Source organism: Chanodichthys erythropterus, chromosome 5 (genome assembly GCF_024489055.1).
Source record: "Chanodichthys erythropterus isolate Z2021 chromosome 5, ASM2448905v1, whole genome shotgun sequence".
Classification (NCBI taxonomy): domain Eukaryota; kingdom Metazoa; phylum Chordata; class Actinopteri; order Cypriniformes; family Xenocyprididae; genus Chanodichthys; species Chanodichthys erythropterus.
Window position 1 is genome coordinate 18,974,231 of NC_090225.1, and position 26,042 is coordinate 19,000,272.

General features: G+C 36.7%; 2 protein-coding genes across 3 annotated transcripts; both read left to right on the plus strand.

The window, feature by feature from the left end:
• The first annotated feature begins 8,734 nt into the window (after positions 1-8,734).
• Positions 8,735-14,092, plus strand: qrfpra (pyroglutamylated RFamide peptide receptor a). Its single transcript, XM_067385318.1, has 6 exons — positions 8,735-9,074; positions 9,670-9,828; positions 9,973-10,034; positions 13,128-13,363; positions 13,529-13,626; positions 13,719-14,092. The coding sequence occupies exons 1-6, from the start codon at positions 8,735-8,737 to the stop codon at positions 14,090-14,092; spliced, it is 1,269 nt and encodes a 422-aa protein (XP_067241419.1).
• Positions 14,093-15,545: 1,453 nt separating this feature from the next.
• On the plus strand, positions 15,546-18,494 carry rps24 (ribosomal protein S24). Of its 2 annotated transcripts, none has more exons than XM_067385320.1 (5): positions 15,546-15,608; positions 16,283-16,348; positions 16,445-16,654; positions 17,286-17,399; positions 17,931-18,494. In XM_067385320.1, exons 1-5 carry the CDS (start codon positions 15,606-15,608, stop codon positions 17,934-17,936), a joined length of 399 nt encoding a protein of 132 aa, XP_067241421.1. In that variant the 5' UTR covers positions 15,546-15,605; the 3' UTR covers positions 17,937-18,494. The 2 variants fall into 2 exon arrangements, with proteins under 2 accessions (XP_067241421.1, XP_067241422.1); XM_067385321.1 differs by having other exon boundaries at positions 18,416-18,494.
• The last annotated feature ends 7,548 nt before the right edge of the window (positions 18,495-26,042 follow it).

Below are 26,042 nucleotides of genomic sequence, written 5' to 3' on the forward strand. Positions count from 1 at the left end.
TAATAGTCATAAAACTACTTAACTCTGTTGTTGTTCCAGAGCATCACAGTTGTTTGTTTCCCCAGCGTTTCTTCACGACACAGTCTAGAGTATAGCTGTCCGTACATTTCAATGAACTGTCTTGTACTTTTTAGTTCACATATATTTTAAGGGCACAATATAATTGAGAACACTGACAGTTGAAATACTCAGCTCTGAATTCAGAGGTAATTTTATTGCATAGGAAAATAGGAAAACAACTGGAGCTGAGGTTGTATTTGGGTTTAATAGACTGTATAATGAGGACAGGGCTGCCAGGAACATTGAACAGAATGATGCTGAAGGACTTTTTTTTTACCACCACTGCCATACTGGCAAGATGATGGAGAGGTAATGATTTAATCTTATGTATTTTAGAAAGAATGTTTTAATAGAGCATTTCATAAAAAAATGCTTTTCACTGAAATGACTTAAACATGTTTCAACTGTAAGTTGCTTTATTTTAATTAAATGAATACTGTTTTTTAAATGTTGTCATGTAAAATGCAAATATTTCATAGTCAAATATTTTTTTGCAATTTGAAATTTTAAGTAAATATTTATATATATATTAATTATTTATATATTAATTTCTATAAACAATAGGTACTAGCCTTAAGAATTAATTAACTGAAGATGTATTTGGGTTTGATAGATTGTATAATGTGGACAGGCCTCATTATACATATTTATATACAGAAAAACAAGTTTCCCATGTTCTCGATTGCACAAATGCATGCAATGAACACAGACTGATTTCAGAAATGTAAACGTGTCAATAATAGTTTTTTTTTTTTAATTAAAGAAATAATGCGCGATCAGTTGCAGTCTGAAGAATTCTTTATTTTGCCTGGGAAATGTCTGTTCCATTAATGAGAGAGAATGTCATCAGATGAATAATTTCAAGTGTTCACTCTTCTGTAGTCAACTAATTAAACACCTATTTCCTTTTCTGTGGTTTGATTGTAAAATGCTGATTATACTCACACAGTAATGATCCTTATTCGTATTCAACAGTGTGAAGCACTTTGATCCTAAATGTATTCTAACCCCTTGAAGGCTCATCATAATATTATAGAATTATTAATACAAGTACAAATGTGCTGCAACCTCTAATTAAATAATTCTGGGAAATGAATGTATAAACAGAACATTGCTTTATATAAGAAAAGAAAGTGATTTAATGATCTGCTCTTGTAGCTTACAAGACATCCATTGAGGTTTATCCACCTTGCATCTTACACAGATCTCCTGTTCCCATGATCCCTTTAGACTGAAGCAGGACCTGAAGTTTCACAGATGTCTTCTCATTAGTGCTACACTTTGTTGATGCCCTCAAACTGCTCTGAAGCAGTTTATAACTGAGATGCTTTTGGTCATAAGTGTTGTGTTCTGATATCAAAACCTCATTCAGTGCTAATTGGCAGTTAATATAATACATGAACAGATAATATGTAAATATATTTGTACATCTGAAATACCATGATTAATAATAATGTGTAAGTTTATTATCAGTTATTGTCTTACTATGTCCAAGATTCATCATGCACTTCTGAGAAAAATATGGAAATATATACACTAGAGTTAAAAAGTTTGGAGTTGGTAAGATTTTTAGATGTTTGCATTTATTTGATCAAATAAATAAAATACAGTAAAAACAGTAATATTGTGAAATATTATAATTGTTATTATTAAAGTTGGAATCTTTTGAGGAAACCGTGATACATTTTTTTAAAATTCAGGAATCTTTGATTAACAGAAAGGTTAAAACAACAAATTATTTTTATAACATTTTAAATGTCTTGACTTTCACTTTTGATGTATTTAGTGCATCCTTGCTGAATAAAACTATTAATTTATAAACCCCCACCACCACCTCCAGTTTCTGACAAATATAAATTGATACATTTTGTGAATGAATGATGCCTGCTATGACAAATTTTATAATTTTAACCCAAACAATTGTTTTTTTGTTATTAATTGTGTTATGTATCTCATAAGAGCAACAGTGTGTATTGTGTTTGATGTCAACAACATGCAGAACAGCTGCCACTGAGTTCACCAGTGACCTCTTTTCATTTTGTTTTTGAATAGAGTACACCTATAGAAATGCTTTTTTATACTTTTGAAGTGCTCCTCAGATGATACCATCTATTATTCTGAAAGCTCTAAGAGTAATAATACAAAGAGCCACTAATGAAGCACTCCTTGTGGTTGTCAAGGTTCTATTGTGAAAGTTTGAAATGACTGACTGGTTCCATGGTAATCCTTACCTCATCACAGACTCCAGCGGTGAAAGCCACTGAACACACTTGTCTTCATTCAAAACCTCCACCTACATGGGTTCAACGAGGGCTAATAGAACATGAAGATCTTTATCTTGATACATTTATAATGGATTCATTCTTTCTCATTTGTACCTAAAACATAAAAAAGACATTGATCAAATGCATATTAAGCCATGTAAAAAAAGAGAAAAGTTCAAGGCAGATTTTTAATCCGCTGGTCCCGCTCAGCTCCAAGTCTCCCTTGATGATGGTCCCACTCAACCTTTCTCTCCCACCTCCTCTAAGCCAGCTAGGCCCTTTGGCTTCTGTTAGCCCATCAGCTCCTCCTTAAGTGGTAATGCACAATGGTTTGGATCCACCTTGGGCCTCCCGGTCCTCAGCTTCACCTTGGTGTGACCATCCCCTAGCTCCAACCCTGGCCTCAGAGCCCTGGACACCTCACCCCTCCGACCCATTGGCTCCACCTTGGCTCCATGCTTCCTCGTCTCCACCATGGACCGTCATCCCTCCGGCTCTGCCTTGGTCTGATGTCACCCTAGTTTTGCCACAGGATTTCATGCCTCCAGCTAAGCCACAGCCCTCCATCCCTTTGGCTCCACTGGGCTTCACCTTCCCTCTGGCTCCACAGTTGTCCTCGGTCGCTCTGGCTCCACCGTGGTCTTCTGGGTCCCCGCCTTAGTCCCATGAGCTGTAAGCTTTGCCTTGGCTCTCCAGACCAGTGGTGTCATCCTGGCTCTTTGTCTATTCTGCTTCCCCTGGGTCTTCACCTCTCACAGCTTCACCTCTGTCGGTCAGATCTCTTGCTTCATCCTGGTTCCGCCTTCCATTGCTTCTGCAATGGGTCTCATCCTGGCTCTAGTCTGGTGTGCTTTGTGGTGTTATCCTTCACCAACTCCTCCACTGCCCTGTCACTCACTGTTCCCCTCAATGCCTCAGACCCTCACTCCCTCAAGAACTACACCAACTACGTCAAGGACCAATACATTACCCCAGGAGCCACCCTTGGAGGGGGTAGGGGGTAATGTCACATATGCTCGCCATCTGCCCATCTTCAACAGTCCAGTCATCTTGTCAGAAACTAAATTTTTCCAGCATCCCTCCTGTCCCTGCTTTCCATCAGCACTCCAATCTGCACCAGGATAAGAGCACATACCTATCAGTCACTCTTTGGGCGAATTCCAAACAGCGTTTTTGCATCCTTGAAAGGCACTTGGGGAAGGGGATACCATTTGTATGGGGGTTCCAAACGAAAGTGAAAAACTAAATCCCTCCACGAAGGGACCTTCCACAAGTTTGTTAGTGAAGGGAACATGCAATGTTCACTTCAAGGAAGTACTTTAGTTGTTTATGGTCATGTGACCCAGGGTGACAAGTCCTTGTGATTCATTTTAAATCTAGATATGGTGGGAGAGTTATCGTATAAACAGAATAATTTAAGTTGTTTTGTTTTGTTGTGATATATTACATTTTTTTCATCATGCATTTCATATTGTTTAAAAAGTATCATAGGTAAGAAATGTGTTTAATGCTTAACTCATAAAGTTAAGAGCAGACCGGGAACACACATATAAAGCATATTTTAAAAACTTCATTATAAATGTACAAACCAGAGTACAAAAAAGTTGGGACATTGTACAAATTGTGAATAAGCAAGGAATGCAATAATTTACAAATCTCATAAACTTATATTTTATATTTGTTGAAAGTGAGACAATTTGAAATGTCATGCCAAATACTGGCTCATTTTGGATTTCATGAGAGCTACACATTCCAAAAAAGTTGGGACAGGTAGCAATAAGAGGCCGGAAAAGTTAAATGTACATATAAGGAACAGCTGGAGGACCAATTTGCAACTTATTAGGTCAGTTGACAACATGATTGGGTATAAAAAGAGCCTCTCAGAGTGGCAGTGTCTCTCAGAAGTCAAGATGGGCAGAGGATCGCCAATTCCCCCAATGCTGCGGCGAAAAATAGTGAAGCAGAAAGGAGTTTCTCAGAGAAAAACTGCAAAGAGTTTAAAGTTATCATCTACAGTTCATAATATCATCCAAAGATTCAGAGAATCCGGAACAATCTCTGTGCCTAAAGGTCAAGGCCAGAAAACCATACTGGATGCCCGTGATCTTCGGGCCCTTAGACGGCACTGCATCACATACAGGAATGCTACTGTAATGGAAATCACAACATGGGCTCAGGAATACTTCCAGAAAACATTGTCAGTGAACACAATCCACCGTGCCGTTCGCCGTTGCCAGCTAAAACTCTATAGGTCAAAAAAGAAGCCATATCTAAACATGATCCAGAAGCGCAGGCGTTTTGTCTGGGCCAAGGCTCATTTAAAATGGACTGTGGCAAAGTGGAAAACTGTTCTGTGGTCAGACGAATCAAAATTTGAAGTTCTTTTTGGAAAACTGGGACGCCATGTCATCCGGACTAAAGAGGACAAGGACAACCCAAGTTGTTATCAGCGCTCAGTTCAGAAGCCTGCATCTCTGATGGTATGGGGTTGCATGAGTGCGTGTGGCATGGGCAGCTTACACATCTGTAAAGGCACCATCAATGCTGAAAGGTATATCCAAGTTCTAGAACAACATATGCTCCCATCCAGATGTCATCTCTTTCAGGGAAGACCTTTCATTTTCCAACATGACAATGCCAGACCACCTACTGCTTCAATTACAACATCATGGCTGCATAGAAGGAGGATCCAGGTACTGAAATGGCCAGCCTGCAGTCCAGATCTTTCACCCATAGAAAACATTTGGTGCATCATAAAGAGTAAGATGCGACAAAGAAGACCTAAGACAGTTGAGCAACTACAAGCCTGTATTAGACAAGAATGGGACAACATTCCTATTCCTAAACTTGAGCAACTTGTCTCCTCAGTCCCCAGACATTTGCAGACTGTTATAAAAAGAAGAGGGGATGCCATACAGTGGTAAACATGGCCTTGTCCCAACTTTGAGATGTGTTGATGCCATGAAATTTAAAATCAACTTATTTTTCCCTTAAAATTACAATTTTTCTCAGTTTAAACATTTGATATGTCATCTATGTTGTATTCTGAATAAAATGTTGAAATTGGAAACTTCCACATCATTTCATTCTGTTTTTATTCACAATTTGTACAGTGTTTTGTACAATTTGTACATCCCAACTTTTTTGGAATCGGGTATGTACATTTATTTGCATTATATTAACAGCAATAAGATATTCCTGTTGTCGCAAATTCTTCCAACAAGAATTTGCCCTTTGTCTGGTCTACGGATTATAGACCACTTACCTGCTTTACTTTTCTGTGAAGTCTCCCTCTGATGATACTCCACCGATCTTCTGTAAGCTACTGTTTGGAACATTATACTCACCTGTCTACTCTGCCAAGAGGTGTGAGCTCTCTCATGCTCCAGTCACCAACAGTCCTCTATAACCCTGGTAAAAAGGAAAGCACTCTGTCATTCAGTATTTATCTGCTCATCATTACTCTGACTGCTACATTACTCACCTGCTTAACTCTGCATAACATCTGTCAATATATACCTGTTTGGGTTAAACTTACTGTCTCTGTCTCTGAGTCTGGTATTCCCTGACAATAACTGTAACCAAATAATTTATCAGAATCAGAATGAGCTTTATTACCAAGTATGCTTGCACACACAAGGAATTTGTCTGGGTGACAGAAGCATCCAACAGTTCATAGAGGAAGTGGCCTGGATGTGAGGGGTTCAGAGTGAATTTGCCAGCCCTTTTCCTCACTCTGGATGAGTACAGTTCTCGGAGAGTGGGAAATTTATTCATGCTGCAATGCATTTTAGCAACATTGATTAATATGAAATACTTTCAGATAACTGTGTTTGACTAGTTTAGACAACATTTGGGGGAATTCTATTGGTCTTACGTGGGACTTTGTAGGGTCAAGTAAATCTAATTTCTTAGCAGGCCTATTTGTGACTCAAATTTGATTTCTTTTGGCACAAAACATACATATACATGTAAAGAACACCTTTCTCTGTGCTGCAAGATCAAACATATATTAAACTCATGGACCATCATGGTTGCTGCTGCAGCTGTGTGTCTTCTGGAGTTCTCTGCTAGTATCTCAAGCCAAATGTCTTGATAAGTTTAGGTGCATTCACACGGCCTGGTTATTCTTGTAGTTACGAGATTCTAGCTTGTAAAAAGCGTCCTCGTAGAGCTCGTAATTACAGCTTTTAAGATGGGAGTTTTCTGAAAGCTCCCACATGTACCACGTGGCCGCTGTAGATTAATTTAGGCATTGATAGTGGTGCCATGGAAACGCATAATTCACAGTCCAAAGACCAAAAGGATGTGAACAGCTCCGAATATAATGTCACGTGTTATTAAATCAAGATTCTGGTAAATACGAGGTGACGTGAATGCAGCATTTGCTTGATTTATTCTTTCGTATAGAAACACTAATGATTTGGACTTGATCAGGATCTCTAATGGATATTAACTGAGTGCCAAATGATTACCAGCAGGCGCGGATTAAGGCACAGGCTTGCCTACCTTGCCCACGTGTGCAGGGGCCCCGGACTGGCCAGACTATTTTTTTTATTATTTTAAATTTATGCTGCGTTCACGCCACCTCGTATTTACTGGAATCTTGAGATGACAACACGTGATGTTATATTCAGAGCTGTTCATGTCCTTGGACTGGGAATTATGCTTTTCCATGGCACCACAATCAACGCCTATGAATCTACAGCGGTCAGGTGGTACAGCGGACACGTGGTACATCTGGGAGCTTTCAGAAAACTCATGGGGTGCTTCTTAATTCTTATTTGTGCATCCTCGTTTTATTTCCTTGCTTCCTTTCCTCGCGTCTTAGCTCCACCCCTTCAGGATGCAAGGGATGGACGCAAGGAAAAGATGCGAGGACAGAGGAATTGAATCAAGTGTGTCACTTTAGCATCACTTCAAAGCGTCATCAGCTGCACTCGAGGGATCTACCCACATGTTGTTAAAGTTTGGTTATTTAAAAAAATTATAATAAATATTAATAAAGCAAGATGCCCCATTGAAATAAATGAGATATAAAGTTTATTTAAACTGTAAAAGGCTGTGTAAGGCATATATTTAAATTATTGTGACAGATATGAAGGGGAAGGATAATGTATAAGTGTGTCAGGTTTCTCAACGAGAAAGACTTCCGCAAAGGATACACCTGTGTACCCTCGCTCATGACTCCTCAGGAAGCTTCCTCACTCCTCAATGTCCTTCATAGATATATACACTAGATGTCGCCTTGGCTATGGCAGTTCATTGGAACGAATGCGTCATTAGAGCCGCCATCTTGGAACAGGGGAGCCCCTCCTCTTTATGCATCAGCGTCAATGTAGGCAAAGGTCTAACGGAAATAAAATCACCATAAATCGTCATGAATGCGATTTTCTAGGTTTTTGTTTTTTGTTTTTTGTTTTTTTTTTTGGTTCGTTCCAACGGTCAGACATGTATTTATCATTGAGTCTAGAGAAAATTTAAGGTTTTGATATTAAGATAATCTACTTTTAAAAAAATATTATGCATATAGTGCTAGTAGGGCTAAGTTTATTATTCTTCCACTTGAGTAAACTTCGAATGAACTACCGCTATTTACATATAATTATTAAAGACTAAAACAGAAAAACAACATGAAAATCACCACAGTGGTACTTGGGGAGATCTATAACAAGAATCAGGTGGAGTTTGTAGAAAACAATTTGATTTCATATTTTTATGATTTTTTTTTCTCGTGGTGCGTTGCCTTATTGCCCTAATGAAGAAACCGCCCCTGGTGGATAGGCATGCACGTTTGGCGTGACTGCTCTGTAGCTATATGCATATGCGCAGACGCGTAGGCCTATCTTTCTTTACAAAGTGACATCGCCAACTACTTGTCTGGCATGCATAATACAGCGTTTTAAGTCATTTTTGCGGATCCGTGTGAACAGGATAGTTTTGATATCGTTGTCATCTGTACAAAGAAAAAAAAAAAACGTTTTAGTAACTTTTTAGCACATCGTTGTGTGTAAATGTACCTTCAATATCCCTACATCTAATAATAATAAATATTCCTTCTGCAAAGGTGAAACACGACAAAACAAGTAAAAATGTGGTGTCCTTCGGATTCCACTGAGCATGACTGTCTCACTCTCCACACTTATAGTGAGCTGCTAGACAGCATGTTTGTGCGTATAGATGCGTTTCCAGGCTATGACGCTCAGAAATGCTGCGAACTGCGAAGGCAACTCACTATAGGTTTTGCGATAGAGCCGATATGTCGCATAAAATAATCCGCATCAAGGGACTCGGGCTGTTGCTTATATAGTGAAATACTGGGGAACAAAGCAGAGCATCACTGACTCACACAGTCTGCTCTTTGTAAAACTTTGATTTCGTTCTGCCCATTTTAAAGACAAGCAGGCTACATGGGGGATATGAAGATTACTCCAGAAGTGTTGGAGCAACTCTTGAAATTTTACAATCTTACTCGTCGGGAGTTCATTGAGACATACCAGATTCAGCCGTTGGTTTACATCCCTGAGTTACCAGTCAGCGCCAAAACTACGTTTGTTATTGTGTACACGGTGATTTTCCTCCTGGCTCTCATTGGCAATAGTCTGGTTGTCTATATTGTCTTGAGAAAGCGCGGGATCCAGACTGCCACAAATATTTTCATCTGCTCTCTAGCCATCAGCGACCTTCTGATATCTTTCTTCTGCATCCCATTTACTCTGCTACAGAACATCTCCTCTGAGTGGTTCGGGGGTGAGTTTCATTTCTAAATCATTTTTATTATAAAATAAAGTTTGTAAGGATGTACATGTTCTGTGAATTTGCATGTTTTGTTTGTTGACAACTACATTGAGGGTTTGTTACATTCCAGTAAATTAGGCTACTGTACTTTTGCAGATTATAAGAATTAAATTAGTCTTAAATGACAAAAATGATAAATATTTTCCAGTTTCTTAACATTTAAAACACAGATGCCAAGTTCTTCAAAAGGAATCTTTGATTTCATGTTGTTTCATTTAAAAAAAAAAAAATACATTTTTCTAGAAATGTTGATTTAATGACTCTAACATGTCAGCCATTATTATTTTTATAACCACTATTATGTTAAACATTTATTTTTTGTTTGTTTGTTGTTGTTGTTGTTGATGATGATGTTTTACAGATTTCATATAGTTCTCCATGCATTTTTGATTAACTTGTAGATGTGAAGAAATATGAGTGAATGTAGCTTCTGATAAGTGGCTTTTCTTTCACCTCATTACTAATTTGTTTGGGTTGTAATTAAAGATTTGACTAAATAAAACACTGTCTCAGAAACGTAACTCTTTAAACGTTTACATTTTTGTAGGTGTGTTGGTGTGCAAAACAGTCCCCTTTGTTCAGACCACGGCCGTTGTGACTGGCATTCTCACTATGACCTGCATCGCTGCAGAGAGGTACCAGGGGATTGTACACCCTCTGAAAATCAAAAGACAGTGCACTCCACAAAGAGCATACCGAATGCTGGGTATATCCTTGAGGTTTTTTCTTTCTTTTTTTTTGTTGAGTTTTCCATTTTCAGGTTAAATTTGTTTTTGCAGTAGTTGATCATGCATGATTTAGCATAACAAATGTAAAGCATCTCAATAATGGTGTTTTCATTCTCTGTTAGTGGTTGTCTGGATTGCAGCCATGGTGATTGGATCCCCAATGCTCTTTGTTCAACAATTAGAGGTACTGTTCAGATTTTTTTTTTTTTTTGGGCCTTTTTTAATTCAAAACATCCTAGCCAACTTGTGCAAACATTAGTTAGCACTCAGTCACTGCAGTTGTACAGTGATTTCGATTTCTGTGGGTATATTATCATTATAAACTTGAGGATTTCCCCGGGGTTTAGCTTGTTGTCAGGTGCCTTCTAGTCCAAGGAAAAATATTGTCAAAAGTTTGGAATAATTAACATTTTTTAAAAAATGTTTTTGAAGGTTCTTACACTCTAAAAAATGCTGGGTTAAAAACAACCCAAGCTATGTTAAATATGGACAAACCCAGCAGGTTGGGTTAAAGGGCACCTATTATACCCTCTTTCACAAAATGTAAAATAAGTCTCTGGTCTGGTCAAGTTTCAGCTGAAAATACCCCACAAATTTGCCAAAATTTGCAAAAACATGCCTTTTGCTATATTACTATATTGCTGACTAAAAAAATAAATCCAAAATTGGTTGAAAAAAATGGCTGGGTGAAAACAACCCAATCCCTGGGTTTGTCCATATTTAACCCAGCATTTTTTAGAGTGTATGCTCACTAAGGTTTCTTTTTTTTAAAAAACACTAATATTGTGAAATATTATTGCAATTTAAAATAACCATTTTCGATTTGTATACATTTTAAAACATAATTTATTCCAGTTATGGCAAAGCTGAATTTTCAGTAGCCGTTATTCCAGAGGTGGTCAAAAGTTTGGAATAATGGAGTTTTAATGTTTTTGAAAGACTATTCTTATGATCACCAAGGCTGAATTTATTTCATACGCTAAAACAGTACAGTAAAAGCAGTAATATTGTGAAATATTATATTTTAAAATTATTTTTATATTTTAATACATTTTAAAGTGTAATTTATTCCTTTGATGGCAAAGCTGAATTTTCAGCAACATTACTCCAGTCTTCAGTATCACATGATCCTTCAGAAATCATTCTAAAATGTTGATTTGGTGCTCAAGAATGTTGAAAACTGTTGCCGTCATCTTAATATTTTTGTGGAAACCGTACTTGGGGTAAGTAATTTTTTTTGAAAAATGAAATTAATACTTTTATTTAACTGTTACATACAGAAGGGGACGGAGACACAGGTAAGGTTAAGATCTTGTTTATTAAACAACCAGAGGATGATAGGCAGAATGCAGGTGAGTAAAGGCAGGATAAGTTCGTGACTGTAGCTGTGACTGGATCTGATGTTGTTTCTTATCATTCCCAGGGAACGTGGATGCAGGCGGACATGGAGCAGACAGGAGACGGAGACACTAGGAGCCACTGAGAACGCTGGAGACAGGTAAGCAGGCGTTAGAAGAGTCCTTGAGGTAAGCATAACAGGTAGGTATGCATTAACGAGACTGGACAGTGACTGTGTGTTCTGGAGTGTCTTTTTGCTGCTGTGGTGATGAGTGCTGATGAGTGTCAGGTGTTGCTTGTTAATACTCAGGAGAGGGAGTGCATTGTGATTGGGTGAGTGAAGAGCCTGGCGTGTCTGTGACATTAACAAGGACTCATTCAATTTATTCAAGTGACAGTAAAGACATTTATAATGTTTTTCAAATTTCTAGTTATTAAAGAATCCTAAACAAAATGTATCACAGTTTCCACAAAATATTAAGCAGAAAAACTGTTTTAACAATGGTAATAATAAGAACCACTATTAATAATTGGGCACCAATAATAGGGGTGTGACGAGACAGGTATCTCACGAGACGAGACGAGACTCGAGATTGAGTTCACGAGACGAGATTTTTACACACTATTTTTAAGAAATCCTCAATGGCGAAATACATGACTACAAAAAATATTGTGCAGGTGTATTTGAAATGTTTTAACTAATCATCTCGTAATGAATGTCATTTCAGTTCAACTTTCTAAGTATGAATTATATAAGCATGATATGATAAGCAGTAAAGGACAACAATACTCAAGCACTGTAAAAGGTTTTGCCACTAACTCAATTGACTGACTTCTCTTCTGTATGATTTTAGTCTCTTCAGACCTTACTGTACATGATTTATGAGCTTCTACAACTTTAGACCTCCTAACTGAACTCCTTTCCCCAAACTGATCATAGAAATAAAAACAGAATGAATAAAAATTGTAACACTTTACAATAAGGTCTCATTTATTAACATTAATGTATTAACCATCATCAAATAACAATGAGCAATATATGTGCTACAGTATTTATTAATCTTTGTTTATGTTAGTTAATAAAAAATAGTCATTCATTGCTAGTTCATGATAGTTCACAGTGCATTAACTAATGTTAACAAATGAAACTTTATTGTTTGTGCTTAATAAGATTAAGAGAAAACTGTTATTCATATTTGTGATAACACTTTACAATAAGCGCAAACATAATCGCACTCTCTCAATATTCAAAGTGCAAGTAAGACCAAATTTTTCTTTGATACAGAGCTGAGAGATGGTTACAACTACACAGCCAAGCCTAAAATAGCTTTCATATTGAGAGATATCTGTATTCATCAGGGAGCCGCTTTCAAATGCGGGGTATTGAAATCGTGTTTGAATGCGTGCTTGTGTTTACTTTCACTTTCAGCGATCGCGCATAACTCTGTAAATATGGAGCAGCGGCGACCGTTATCCAACTGAATTAAATGTTTTTTATTTAAATACAAAGCAAAAGGACAGTGGAGGAATATTCTTTCCTAATCATCCTAACCACTCTGTCATGGCAATATCACGAGACTACTTTTCGCCTCGACGAAAAATCTTGTCACATTTTAGTCTCGCGAGATCTTGTGTCACGAGATCATGTCACACCCCTAACCAATAATAATATTTAATAATTGAGCACTAAATCAGCATATTAGAATGATTTCTGAAGGATAATGTGACACTGAAGACTGGAGTAATGATGCTGAAAATACAATCAAATAAATTCAGCCTCAGTGATTATAAGAAACTTCTTTCAAAAACATTAAAACATCTTAATTATTCCATCTTTTGGCCACCAGTGTATATTGTAGACTATCCGCATAATAACATTGGTCCATTTCATATGCTGCATTACATTTATAATGGTTTTAATATTCTACTTTGTGTACAGGTGAAATATGACTTTCTGTATGATCTCCATCATGTATGCTGTCAGGAGCGCTGGAGCTCGAGCGCCCACAGGAAGCAGTATGCCACCTTCATTCTAGTGTTCCTCTTCCTCCTGCCACTTGCGGCCATGCTGATACTCTACACCAGAATTGGTATTGAGCTCTGGATTCGCAAACAAGTTGGGGACTCCTCAGTTCTCAATGCCATGAACCAAAGGGAAGTTAGTAAAATATCCAGGTATTTTTTTTAACCTTACTCAGCACATGCTGTATATGTCTTCCTCTGATCTAAATGACTATTTCTTGTTTTAAAATGTTTTCTTTTAATATATAATGGACTAAATATTTAAGTACTGCTAATGATTAGACACTCCTTATGCAATCCTCTCTCTTAATGCTACAGAAAGAAGCGAAGGGCCATCAAGATGATGGTCACCATTGTTGTGCTGTTTACTGTCTGCTGGGCACCTTTTCATACAGTTCACATGCTGTTTGAGTACAGTAAGATCATCAAGTGTCTAGTAAAATATTGTTGCACATTAGTTTCAAAGTGTGTGTTCTTTCAAATTTCAGCTTCACTTTCTTGTTTCCAGGTTACCTGGACAAGAAGTATGATGACATCACAATCAATATGATTATCGCTGTTGCACAGGCCATAGGTTTTTCGAATTCTTTCAACAATCCTATTGTCTATGCTTTCATGAATGAGAACTTCCAGAAGAACTGCATGTCAACTCTTTCCTTTTGCATTAGGAGGTCCAGTCACCGTGTAGATGTGAAGGACAAATCGAAAGTAACTTTTTATAAGTCTGCCAGACAGGAAGAAGACATCTCTGTCATGCCCAGAATACATATAGTTGATCAGGTGCAATCTGCAAGATCAAACATGCGAACATCTTTGACATTTCTGGAGGAGAGAATTTCTGTTGAGAGCCATAGAATGCGTTCAAGATGTATTAGAGACTGATATCTAACAATATAAAGTTTGAGTAAAGTAAGACATTTTTATCTTACGCTCACCAGGACTGCAGAAAACACAGCAAAACTGGAATATGGTGAAATATTACAATTTAAAATAACTGTTTTCTATTTTAATATTATTTTGGAATATAAATTCATTCCTGTGTTGGCAAAGCTGAATTTTCAGCATCATAACTCCAGTCTTCAGTGTCACGTGATCCTTCATAAATCATTCTATATGATTCTTAATAATCACCAAATAATCTAAAGAATACATTCTAATTATTACACTTTAAAAAGTAAGTTAATACAATTAAGGTGATTGGTTTATTCAACAGAAACTCAAAATATTATGTAATCTGAACTACATTAATTAACATTAAGTTGATTTGACAAAAGAAAAATTATGATAACAAATCATGAACATTTTTTTTTACAGTGTTGCAATGTTGAAAACGATTCTGCAGCTTAATATTTTTGTTGAAACTGTGATATGTTTTCTGAATTCTTTGATACAAAGATCAAAAGAACACCATTCATTGAAAAAACAATATCTTTTGTAACAATATAAATGACTTTACTGTTACTTTTGATCAAATTAATGTGTCCTTGTTAAATAAAAGTATTAATTTCTGTCAAAAAAATAAATTATCTGAGTCCAGCTTTTGAAAGGTATATATAACAGAAGCATAATATAATAACAATTCAGAAGTTTCCAACACAACAATACAGACAGACCATTAAAGAAAGACATTTAGAAATGTTATGTCTGTTAAGATTTCTGCATATGGCAAGGATATATATATATATATATATATATATATATATATATATATATATATATATATATATATATATATATAAATTATATTCTCAGATACACTGCACTGATATCCTTGTTGTGTCTGAGTGGTTTTCAGTCATTGTCAAATTGAGTAACTTATAGTGAAAGTATAGTGATATACATATAACACACACACACACACACACACAGAGAGAGAGAGAGAGAGATCAGGACAATCTGTTGGAATAAATCAGTTTCAACTCCAGGTAAAATTCAATTAATCTTTTATCTTGAGGTCCGAGGTTATTTAATGGTGCTCGACTGGCACCTAGCTGTAGAAAATCGGAATTCATAACATCAATAGATTAGATTACTACTCGTTTAATAAAACTTTTTGAAATATTAACATCTCACTTGACAGTTAGTTATGTGACAAGTTAGTTCAGATAATTAGAACATTTTCATTTATAAAGCAGTCGTGACTTACAAACAATAACTATTAATTTATTGGTCAGGTGGTTATCTTCCACACAACACTTTTTCACACTTTCACATATCACTTTAAGTCTTATCTTTAAAATAAAAATTATTTAAACAATTTTTAAATACAAATTTTATGTGGCATCGCTTTTCAGTCAGGCAGCACCTCAATATACTATACCAGCGCTCAGGCATAATCTCGGACACCCACGGGTCCTTCTTCCTTTTCCTCGTCCCTGAGCGAGCCGACGCCAAGATGGTGAGTCGACTGTGGACAAATGATTATAAAAAATCTGACTAAATCTTCACCATCCAACTATATTATAATGTAACTGTGAGCGTAAAGCACACTATGGATATATAATGACACATTTACAGTTTCATTTAGACGATATAATGTGTACAGAAGTATATTTGCGATAGACCGTAAGATGATGGTGTCTCAGTTCTTACCATCGTGTTACTGTTACACAGTGGCTAGGAGCATTACAGTGCTACATTGTAGTCATATACGTGTACCCGTAAACATAATATAGAGATATCAAAGTTTGGACCCAGTATTTAGTATTGAGCCCATCAAGCTAATGTAGCTAAAGCGCTAACCATGGTTTCATGTTCATAAATTGCAAGTGTCTTGTACTGCACAGCGTTACAAGTCTACATCTATACACGTTTCTCACATTTGATTTTGAATAAGTACTATTGAGTTTTAAAACTGCATACAATTCAAGTAACTGTTTAGTTAAATTAAACAATCTTACTCTGAGTAAGAAATGTGGCTGTCATGATGTATGAATTCTGCTCTGTGAGAAATGCTTTCCTTGAAGTTTACCTTCAAGCCAGCTCAATTTCAGCTGCACCTCCAATATTTCAAATGAAAATATCTAAAGATTGAATGTTAATCAGAGTTCCTACAAATGTCTCTCTTTGCAGAACGACACAGTCACTGTCAGGACCAGAAAGTTTATGACAAACCGGCTGCTTCAGAGGAAGCAAATGGTAAGTGAGTGGCAAATTTTGTATGTTGGCTTACTGTAGTTTGGATTTTTAACATGTGATTGATTGCTCATTCTTTCTTTACTTTTATTGTTTCAGGTTGTCGATGTCCTGCATCCAGGCAAAGCAACAGTCCCCAAGACCGAGATCAGGGAAAAGCTTGCAAAAATGTACAAAACCACCCCAGATGTGGTGTTCGTCTTCGGCTTCAAAACTCAGTTTGGTGGTGGCAAAACAACAGGGTTTGGCATGATCTACGACTCATTGGACTACGCCAAGAAAAACGAGCCCAAATACAGGCTGCAAAGGGTACGCCACTGACTGATGCTTGTAGGGCTGCACGATTAATTGAAATAAAACCAAAGTCTTAATGTGACTATTAAATCGTAAAGGCTGCAATTTAAATATACATGCTGCATCTACTTTGAGTTTGGGTCTCATAATTTGGGAATACAACATATGCCAGGCAGCTTCCCAAACTTGTAATAAGTGCTTATAACCCAGCTGTTTTCAACAGCTCTTTTTGCATGTTTTGCCAAAATAATAAGAAATTAATTGAAGAATCTAAGACCGCCATAAATATTGCAGTTTTGACACTTGTACTGTTAACAAGAGTGCTTAAGAAATAGTTTTCATGAGTACTTACAAAAGTAATATTTCTTTTATTCTAATTTAATAGTTGTTGATATATAATCACAAAATGTTTGGCAAAATTGTTCAGCCCTGCAATTAAGCACATCAAACCTTTTAAAAATTGTTTTAAATTGCAATCACAAAGATTTTTTTCCTCAAATCATGCATTCGTAGATGCTTGCTTTCTTCAAGTGGATGGAGTTGAACTTGTCACTGGTAGTTAGTGCTGTAGTGACACTTGCTGCTTTACCTAGTTAACATGGAAATCATGAGGCATGTTTTATAAAGCTCTGTCTCTTCTCCTTAGCATGGCCTTTATGAGAAGAAAAAGACATCCAGAAAACAGCGCAAGGAACGCAAGAACAGAATGAAGAAAGTTAGAGGCATCAAGAAAGCCTCTGTTGGTGCTGCTGGCAAGAAGGTAAGATTCAGTTTTGTTTTATCAGTTCCTGTCTAGGATTCAGAGCACTTTTGTTTTTGTCATGGTTATAATATGTAACTTGTCATCTTTCCTCCTTTATCAAATGTACATCTGGACTGTAGAAGGTAAATAACTTTCACAAGTAGACTAACTGCTGTGGAAGGAGAGTCTGGAGTGATCTGAAAAGTTGACTCCAAACATTTAGCTGCTATGTTGATGGCTAATACCATTGACCAGTATGTGGTTGGAAATGATTCTTAGCAGCTATATTAAATCCCCCCCTGAGTAGTGAAAGTAGTGTTCCCACCAATAGTGAAGTGCTACTATGTAGTAGTCTGTAGAAAAAGCTATATTGCAAGTGCTCTCTGAAAACGATTTGCAAATTCATACGACAGTCTGTTTTCTGGGGTGTAATTCACATAACCAGCATTAAAATTTCAGAGAGCATTTCTAGACATTGCTAGTGTTAGTTGAAAGTTCTCATTTCTGTCCGATCTTTTGCCCTCTCTTGCTTCCCTCGGATGTTTACAGAAGTGAAAGGCTTGAGGTTTCAGGAGAAGGTAGAGTGGAAATCGGCATGGTGTGCTGATGTGATCCACTTTTACCAGTTACTTGAAGTGCTTTGCATGTTCAATCCTAATGCCTCACCCCACTTGCAGATATTTAAAGGATCCTGTTTCTAACATGGACAAAAATATCTATTTTAATTTATGTACTTGAAATTGTTCCAGTCAACTTATTTGACTAAGTCACTACTAATTTGTAGCATGCTGTGTGGTTAGCATTCACTCATTTGAGGTAAACTAGCCACTTGACTGCATGTCTGCAAGTGTGACAGTATCCCCTGGAGTTCTCAGAAACAACCTGTCCCTCAGTTACTCACCCTTGAAGTGAGCATTTGTCCTTGATAAATATATTTAGGGTATTTATATGGGTAGCTTGTGTGTAATAGTTTTATGTAGTTTAAGACTGTTTTATATAAATCTCACTGTAATGTCTTTTCTTTCCTCTTGCAGTAAGATCTTCAGGGAAGACCATCGGCCTGAAAATGTTCTTGTACATTGTACACAAATAAATTCTTTAAAAAAAAGTGAATCCTGATGTCTTTGAGTGCTTAATCAGAAATGAAGGCTTTCTGTTTTGGCTTGAATGTTAAATAGCATAGGTCTTCAATGATTAATACAGATGTTAAATATATCTAATCCTGGAGGGATTTTGTTACACATTTATAGCAGCCAAATTATGCAAAGTCAAGCCAGCACAACAATTCTGTAGTATCACTTGATATCGTCAGTTAAATTTCACTCTTGATTGTTCTATTTTGGACTAAAAAGACTGATACTTGTAGCTTTAGCTCTCATTGAAGTTCAAGTGAGCTTTGTCATTCGCTGTATGTGGAGACAAAGATGAATAAACACAAATAAATGATGAATGGGGGGGGGAATTACCGTTATTCAGCAAGGATACATTAAACAGGTCAAATATGACATTTACAATAAATGTTCTTTAGAACTTTCTTTTAGTCAAGGAATACTGGAAAAAGGTTTTACAAAATATTAAGCAGCACCACTATTTTCAACATGGATTATGGAAAGAAATATTTATGGAGTACCAAATAACCAGATTTCTGAAGGATTGTAGTCCTTGTCTTCAGTGTTACATGATAATCCAGTGTTGCTTTAAAATATATTTAAAAAGAAAATAGTTAAATTGTAATATTTCAAAATATTATTTTTGATCAAAGAAATGATTTTGAATGTAGTGTATTCTATTGATTTAGTGACTTCCCTGCACAGTTATTACTTAAATTACCTCTTCATAATATTTCTCCTTATAAATGTTCATTGCAATAACTGTAGTTTAGTTGAGCTCAGAATAATGCTCAGGTTTATTTATGTTCTGGTAGTTCCATTCATCAGCTGAACTATGGCTTTAAAGGGGTCATGAACTAAATAAAATTTTCCTTGATCTGTTGGCATGTAAGAAGCTTATATCCTGTAAGTTTCAGAACTCATTTTGGATTTTGTCACATTTTGATGTAGTTATGATGTTTATTGCTGTTTATGCATCAGTAAATCAAGCCGGTAACTAAATGGTCAACTTTACATTGTTTCTCTTAGGCCACGTACAGACTGCAGCTAAATTCGGTTGTCAGTTCACCTTTTAGTGCTTAATCGCATTCTGTACACATAGAGTTCAGTAAAATAAGGGAGTCTCGACCGCATTCTACAACCAAATTAACTCCCGAAAAATATAGGTAGTGACAACCGCATTTACAAACATTCTACACAGTGTGTACAGAACTGAACAACTAGTTGTTAATGATGAGATGTTTCTCTCTTCTGCATGTGTGGTGAAGAAATCACAGGGAAAGCAGCAGGAGCGCTGAGTGTTGCCAGATCTTTCTAGAAAAATAGCGAACAGGGCCCACATCTGCTCACTTTAATAACTCCGTAAACTCGATCGCTTTATGAGCCAAGCTTAAACAAGCTTTTAGGGGACTCACTCCCATATTTAAATGTGGTTGTCACTCCTGAAACTTAGTGTGTATGTGGCCTTAGTAGCATGAAAATTATTTATTTAAATTGTGATTAAATTATATATAGAAAGCAATTAAAGAACACTCCCTTAATAATTGTTGAGCTGTCAATCACACACACAAGTTCTGGACTCTCGACAAAATTCCTGTTATAATCAATGACGCTGTCTACACTGCACTGTGTTTGCACTGTTAGTGGTGCTTTTTTTTTTTTTTTTTTTAAAGAAAAAAGTGTCTCGAGACCTTGCGCCCCCCCCCCCCCTTCCACTGCCCGCGTCATGTTTTTCTAAGCAAAAACGTGTTCTGTGTGAACAAGCCCTTAGTTGTGATGAAAGTATATCGTTAGCCTCATAGCATAATTGCCCAGATCATCTTTCAAAGGCAGATATCACAATTTGGCCAAAAATGACTTAGGCAATTATGCTATGAGGCTAACGATATGTGAAAGTTTTGAGAGAGTTCCACATGTAATACTTATTTTTTATCGCAAAGATGTTAGCCAATCATAGCAATCGCCGTTTACATTTAAGTCTCACAGCAGACACGCCCCTCTAAATTATGACAATTTTTGATGTAAAAATCATACTAATTTTAAGTGCACCTCAGGAAACATTATTTAAAAAGAAAAAAAAGGCAGTTCATGACTGCTTTAATCGGTTGCTTTTTTGTGGTATTAAAAATGTACCATGACTGTCTCTGGCAGTCTTGTGCAAATGATGTCTGCAGGGTTCCCATGTGACCACAGTAACCCAGGGCCCCTGTCTGCAGAGAGCTGTGTTGGCCTTGTGATTTGTGATTCATAAAAACAGTGAACCGGAGGGGGAAGTCTGAAGATTTTATGCCTCTTTGTGTTCCTTCCTGTCAACATATTTCATATTATAATAAATGGCAGAAAGGCAAAAAATGAAAATTAAAACTGATGAAACTGATGCTGGTTAAACTCCATCCACACACAGGATAAAATCCGCCCCACCCCACCATGACGTTCTAATATTTATCAAACTGACTGAGGCTTGCAGTTCCGATAGCCTTGTGGACAGTGTGCTGACATCTGGTGCTGTTATGCACAAGGAATCCTGAGTTCGAGTCCTGCCTCATGGTCTTTTCCGGATCCCGTCTGCCTTCTATCTCCAATTTTGACCTCTGGTGCAGTTGCGTGCACAGAATTCTAGGTTCAAGTCCACGTTTGTGGAATTTTCCAGATCCTGTCTGCTTTCTCTCACCTATTTAGCTTCCTGTCAACATATTAAATATCATAATAAATAGCAAAAAGGCAAAAAATGAACATTTAAACTGATGCTGGTTAAACTCCATCCACACACACGATAGAATCAGCATCTTTTAAGTCACTGCATCAACATCTCATCATATGGAGGGGGGGAACGGATTTCGACAGCTGTATGTTTGCCATCGAATTCTGTCCCCCCACAAGAGGTTCTAATATTTATCAAACAGGCTCAATCTCCCACTTTCTGATGGCTTTGTGGACAGTACCAAGGATCCTGAGTTTGAATCCAAGCTCATGGATTTTGAGAGCTGTATATTTTTTATAATCAAAAAGAATCATTACATTTTTCAAAAAGATTCGCTACTTTCCCCAAAAAATTGCTACTTTCTTAAAAAAAGAATCGCTACATTTTCAAAAAGAATCGCTACTTTTCCCCAAAAAGAATCGCTGTTTCCAAAAAAAGAATCGCTACTTTCCCAAAAAGATTAGCTATTTTTCCCAAAAAGAATTGCTACGTTTCCAAAAAAAGAATCGCTACTTTCCCAAAAAGAATAGCTATTTTTTTCCAAAATGAATCGCTACATTTTCAAAAAGAACCATGAAAGGCAAAAAATTAACATTTAAACTGATGCTGGTTAAACTCCATCCACACAGAGGATAGAATCATCATCTTTTAAGTCACTGCATCAACAACTCATCATATGGAGGAGGGGAACGGATTTCGACAGCTGTATATTTTGCCATCAGATTCTGTCCCCCCACAAGAGGTTCTAATATTTATCAAACGGACTCAATCTCCCACTTTCTGATGGCTTTGTGGACAGTACCAAGAATCCTGAGTTTGAATCCAAGCTCATGGATTTTGAGAGCTGTATATTTTTTATAATCAAAAGGAATCGTTACATTTTTCAAAAAGACTCGCTACTTTCCCAAAAGAATCGCTACATTTTCAAAAAGAATCACTACTTTCCCCCAAAAAGAATAGCTATTTTTCCCAAAAAGAATCACTACATTTTCAAAAAGAATAGTTACATTTTCAAAAAAGGACCATGAAAGGCAAAAAATTAACATTTAAACTGATGCTGGTTAAACTCCATCCACGCAGCTGTATATTTTGACAATGATTTGACAGTAGATCAAACGATAAACGATCTGCTGTTCCTTTCAAGGTTTCTTTGGCATTTAGACTAAACTGACCCTCCTCCAATAAAACTGTTGATCAAGGGCTGGGAATGCCTTCATTTATTCTTCATGGATATTATGCGTGCATGCAAGACCTGTTTGACATTTTTGGAAGAGTATTTCATTAGCATGCCTGTAAAAAAACTATTAAATATGCACATAATCACAGCTAGTGGATAACAATAGTGTTTCCCCCCAAGGATCTCAGAGGTTTGCATTGCATTATAGCATTTATATGCCTGGCAGATGTCCTTACCTTGGGCAATATGAAGTAATTATATGATGCTGCTTATGGCGGCGCTCTTTCCGCGCAATATGATTTCTGTACGAGGCAGATAATGCGTTACACCATAACCTGATTTGACTTAAAACCTCTCAGTCAGTCAAAATGTAACGTCAATCACTATAAACCTAATAGCCCTAAAAATGCATTCTGTCATCATTTACTCACCCTCATGTGGTTCAAAACCTGTAGGCTATGTTTTTTCCCTCTTCTAAACAAAACAGAAGTCAGTGGTCTCCGTTACAGTTTTGGATTTAAATATTCCTCAAAATATCTGTGGTATTCTGTGCCCCGTAGAATAAAAATAGCTAGTAATACGGGTTTGTATTTGCAACGACATGAAGGTGACTAAACGATGACTGAATGTTTGTGTTTTGTGTTCCAGAGCTGCCCACTTAGCGGCGCTGTTTGTCTGGTTTTGCGCCTTGACTCTTTGTAATAATCAGTCACACATACACACACAAAAACACATTCCCCGTGGTGAGGCTGATTCAATATTCCACCAGCTGATTTATGCAGAACAATTCTCCACAGGAATGGCTGGAGCCAGGGAGAGGAGGGGGTAAAAACATCTCAAAAAAGACTGTGGTAAAAAATAATTATCTCTGGTGTCACTGTAGCAACAATCTTTGAGGCTGATGTCAATGAAATATTGAACAGCACAATCACTTTGAATGTGATCTGAGGAGGGCTGGCGGTGGGTCAGGCAGAGCCACAGGAGCGCGCTCAGAATGTTCCGGAAACGTGGGCTGAATGCAGAGCAGGGAGCGCACCGCTGTCTGCAGTCATTTAATATGTCAAAACACTCCTGCTTCTCCACGTCTGCGAACCTGGCGTCTGCCAGTTTGGTTTTTCTAAATGAATGTCACGCCTGAGAAAGATATCATTAATATCACATTGAATTACATCACATTTTGGTACTCTATCGCATGTTCGTCCATGTTTCTTTGTGTGTGGCGATAGTAGCAGAGCGGGGTTTCCTTTTGCTTTGTGTTCAACACACGCTTATACAGTGAGTTTGTCGTGGCCAAGTGCGAAGATGTACGAAAACCAGTGGTTCTCATGCACCGGTAGAAGTCTCATTTCCCTGGGCTGGTGTTTCACTTGCTCAACCGCTCAAAGCAAACTGTCAGCGAAAAGTTTAATTTTAGCATCGTCATCACATTGACTACGACCTTTTGAAGAGATTTGCATAGAAACAGAGGTCCTTGATGACAAAAGATGCATGCAGATGATGACTGTCTTTGAGGTTACAAATTTTAAAGAGGTTCAACGATGGCTCAACCTGAGGAAAACTTAATTCACTGATTCTTGAGATAAGGAACAAAACTACACACAAAAAAAACCCTCTTTATGTTTAAAATAAATAAATTCATCAAAATAAAAATACTTAAAAAGTTACATCTAAAGGAAATCTGGATACTCAGGACATTCATTGATTTTATTTTTTAATTATTTTGTTTGTATCATTTTAAATACATGCTCTATACTTGGAAATACATGTAATTTAACCTGTCCTCGGCATGATGTGAAATTGCCAAACAAAGTGTTTAAAAATGCAACAAAGGAAAAAAATACACATTTAAATTGAAAGGCAGTGATCTGTCATACATAAAACAATACAAAAAGTAAGTCTCGAATTATATTTTTCATTAAAAAAAATGCCCATCAAAGTTGTGTCCTCACTTTGCGTCAACTCCGTCTGGATTTTTTTTATAATTCTGAATAAATCAGGCAATATCATCATCATCTTTAACTCTGAGGAGCACTTAATATTTCCTGCTCACTGTGGATCTCCAGTAGGACACATAGTCCTGGAAAAAGTTTTTTTTTTTTTTTTTTGTATTTTATACAAACAATGTTGAAGTCTCTGCAGTCACAGCTTTAAAATGTCAACTCTGTCATCCCGGTGTAATAGTTTCATCTTGGCATTTTTGTTATGTTTATTAAGGTAGCTACAACTGAGAAAGAAAAAATTGCTCCACATCACGTGGTTGTGGAAAATAAATAAATTTTGTCAGACGTCAGCTTTATGTCTGACAGTTGGCAAGTGCTCTCAAAAAGTCAATATAATGTTATTTAATATGTTTTTTTGTTTGTTTGTTTGTTTGTTTGCATATGGGGAATTCTTCTAATGTTGTTTCATGATTCTATTTACATATACTGTAAATTTGGCCCCAGCCAATAGCACCAGTATTTGTCAACTCCGTCAGAATTTAACACGTCAGGTGAAGCTTTTTGTTAATTTTGAAAGAAATGACTTATTCTTTTTTTTCAATTCATTGTGTCAAAATATGAAACCATCAACTGAACTACATGATTTACCTAGAACATTGGTTATATGTTTAATATTAATAAGGAGGTTAGAGAATTTAGGAACTGGATTGTTCATAACCCTAACCCAAGATTTTTTTTTTTCACTTAGCTCCTTTACTGAACACCATTGTTACACAATTGAAGACTTTACACTGTTTTTGGATGTATCAAATTAAAATATTAAATATTTTTAATGCATCTGACGGAGTTGACACAAATTAATAAATGTATATTGAAATATGAATAAATGTACATTTTTAGAAAAAAAACATTTTCAGAAAAACCTGTTCCCTTATATGGTTCATTAGCTGAGACCGTTGTCTACAAATGTATCAGTTTAAAAATAATGTATTATTAAATAATAAAAACTAACTTTTAAAACATGTTTTGGCCCTTATCTCAAGAATCAGTGAATTGAATATGTAGTGATGTGACCGTTGCAATGTGACTGACAGCAAATCTTTATCGCCTAACTTGCTCTCTCTTTCTCTCTCTCTCTCTCTCTCTCTCTCTCTCTCTCTCTCTCTCTCAGTGAAACTGAGCTTATGACACACTTTACTTTGACCAACTTAAGTAGGTCGAAGGAGTTGAGGCGTCCTTGGTGTCTGTCTCAGTGCGCAATGAAGAACAAAACATGAGGTTTCCTTGACTTTCCTATACTGTATTTTCAGTCAGAAACATTTTCTATTCACCATCTTCTCTGCATCTGTGAAAATTCTGTTCAGTCAGGTACATATCAACAGGTATCAGGACACTGGTTCTTGTTGGGATTTTTTTTGTTTGTTTGGTTTCTTCTTAATATATCAACAGTCATTATGGATTCCCTTCTCAAGGGCACAATAATAGTCATAATAATAGTCACAACTCAAAAACATAGGTCATAGGTCATCCTTTTCAAGATTTGACCCTTTTAAGACCAAGGTTTCAGTCCATGATAGGCCTACTTGTACAGGGTTTGTGACCATTAATTGAGAAGAATAGGCCTATTCATACAACTACTGTTCAAAAGTTTGGGGTTTTTATTAAGGTTTTTGAAAATAAGTCTACTAAGGCTGCATTTATTTGATCGAAAATACAGTAAGAACAGTTTTCTAT

Bases quoted from the DNA above. Each gene is read 5' to 3' on its own strand.
- qrfpra (XM_067385318.1), top strand. From the start codon at position 8,735: ATGGGGGATATGAAGATTACTCCAGAAGTGTTGGAGCAACTCTTGAAA. The intron at 10,035-13,127 runs GTACTGTTCAGA...CTTTGTGTACAG, and splicing joins TCTTTGTTCAACAATTAGAG to GTGAAATATGACTTTCTGTA. The intron at 13,364-13,528 runs GTATTTTTTTTA...TTAATGCTACAG, and splicing joins GAAGTTAGTAAAATATCCAG to AAAGAAGCGAAGGGCCATCA.
- rps24 (XM_067385320.1), top strand. The intron at 16,349-16,444 runs GTAAGTGAGTGG...TTATTGTTTCAG, and splicing joins TGCTTCAGAGGAAGCAAATG to GTTGTCGATGTCCTGCATCC. The intron at 16,655-17,285 runs GTACGCCACTGA...TCTTCTCCTTAG, and splicing joins CCAAATACAGGCTGCAAAGG to CATGGCCTTTATGAGAAGAA.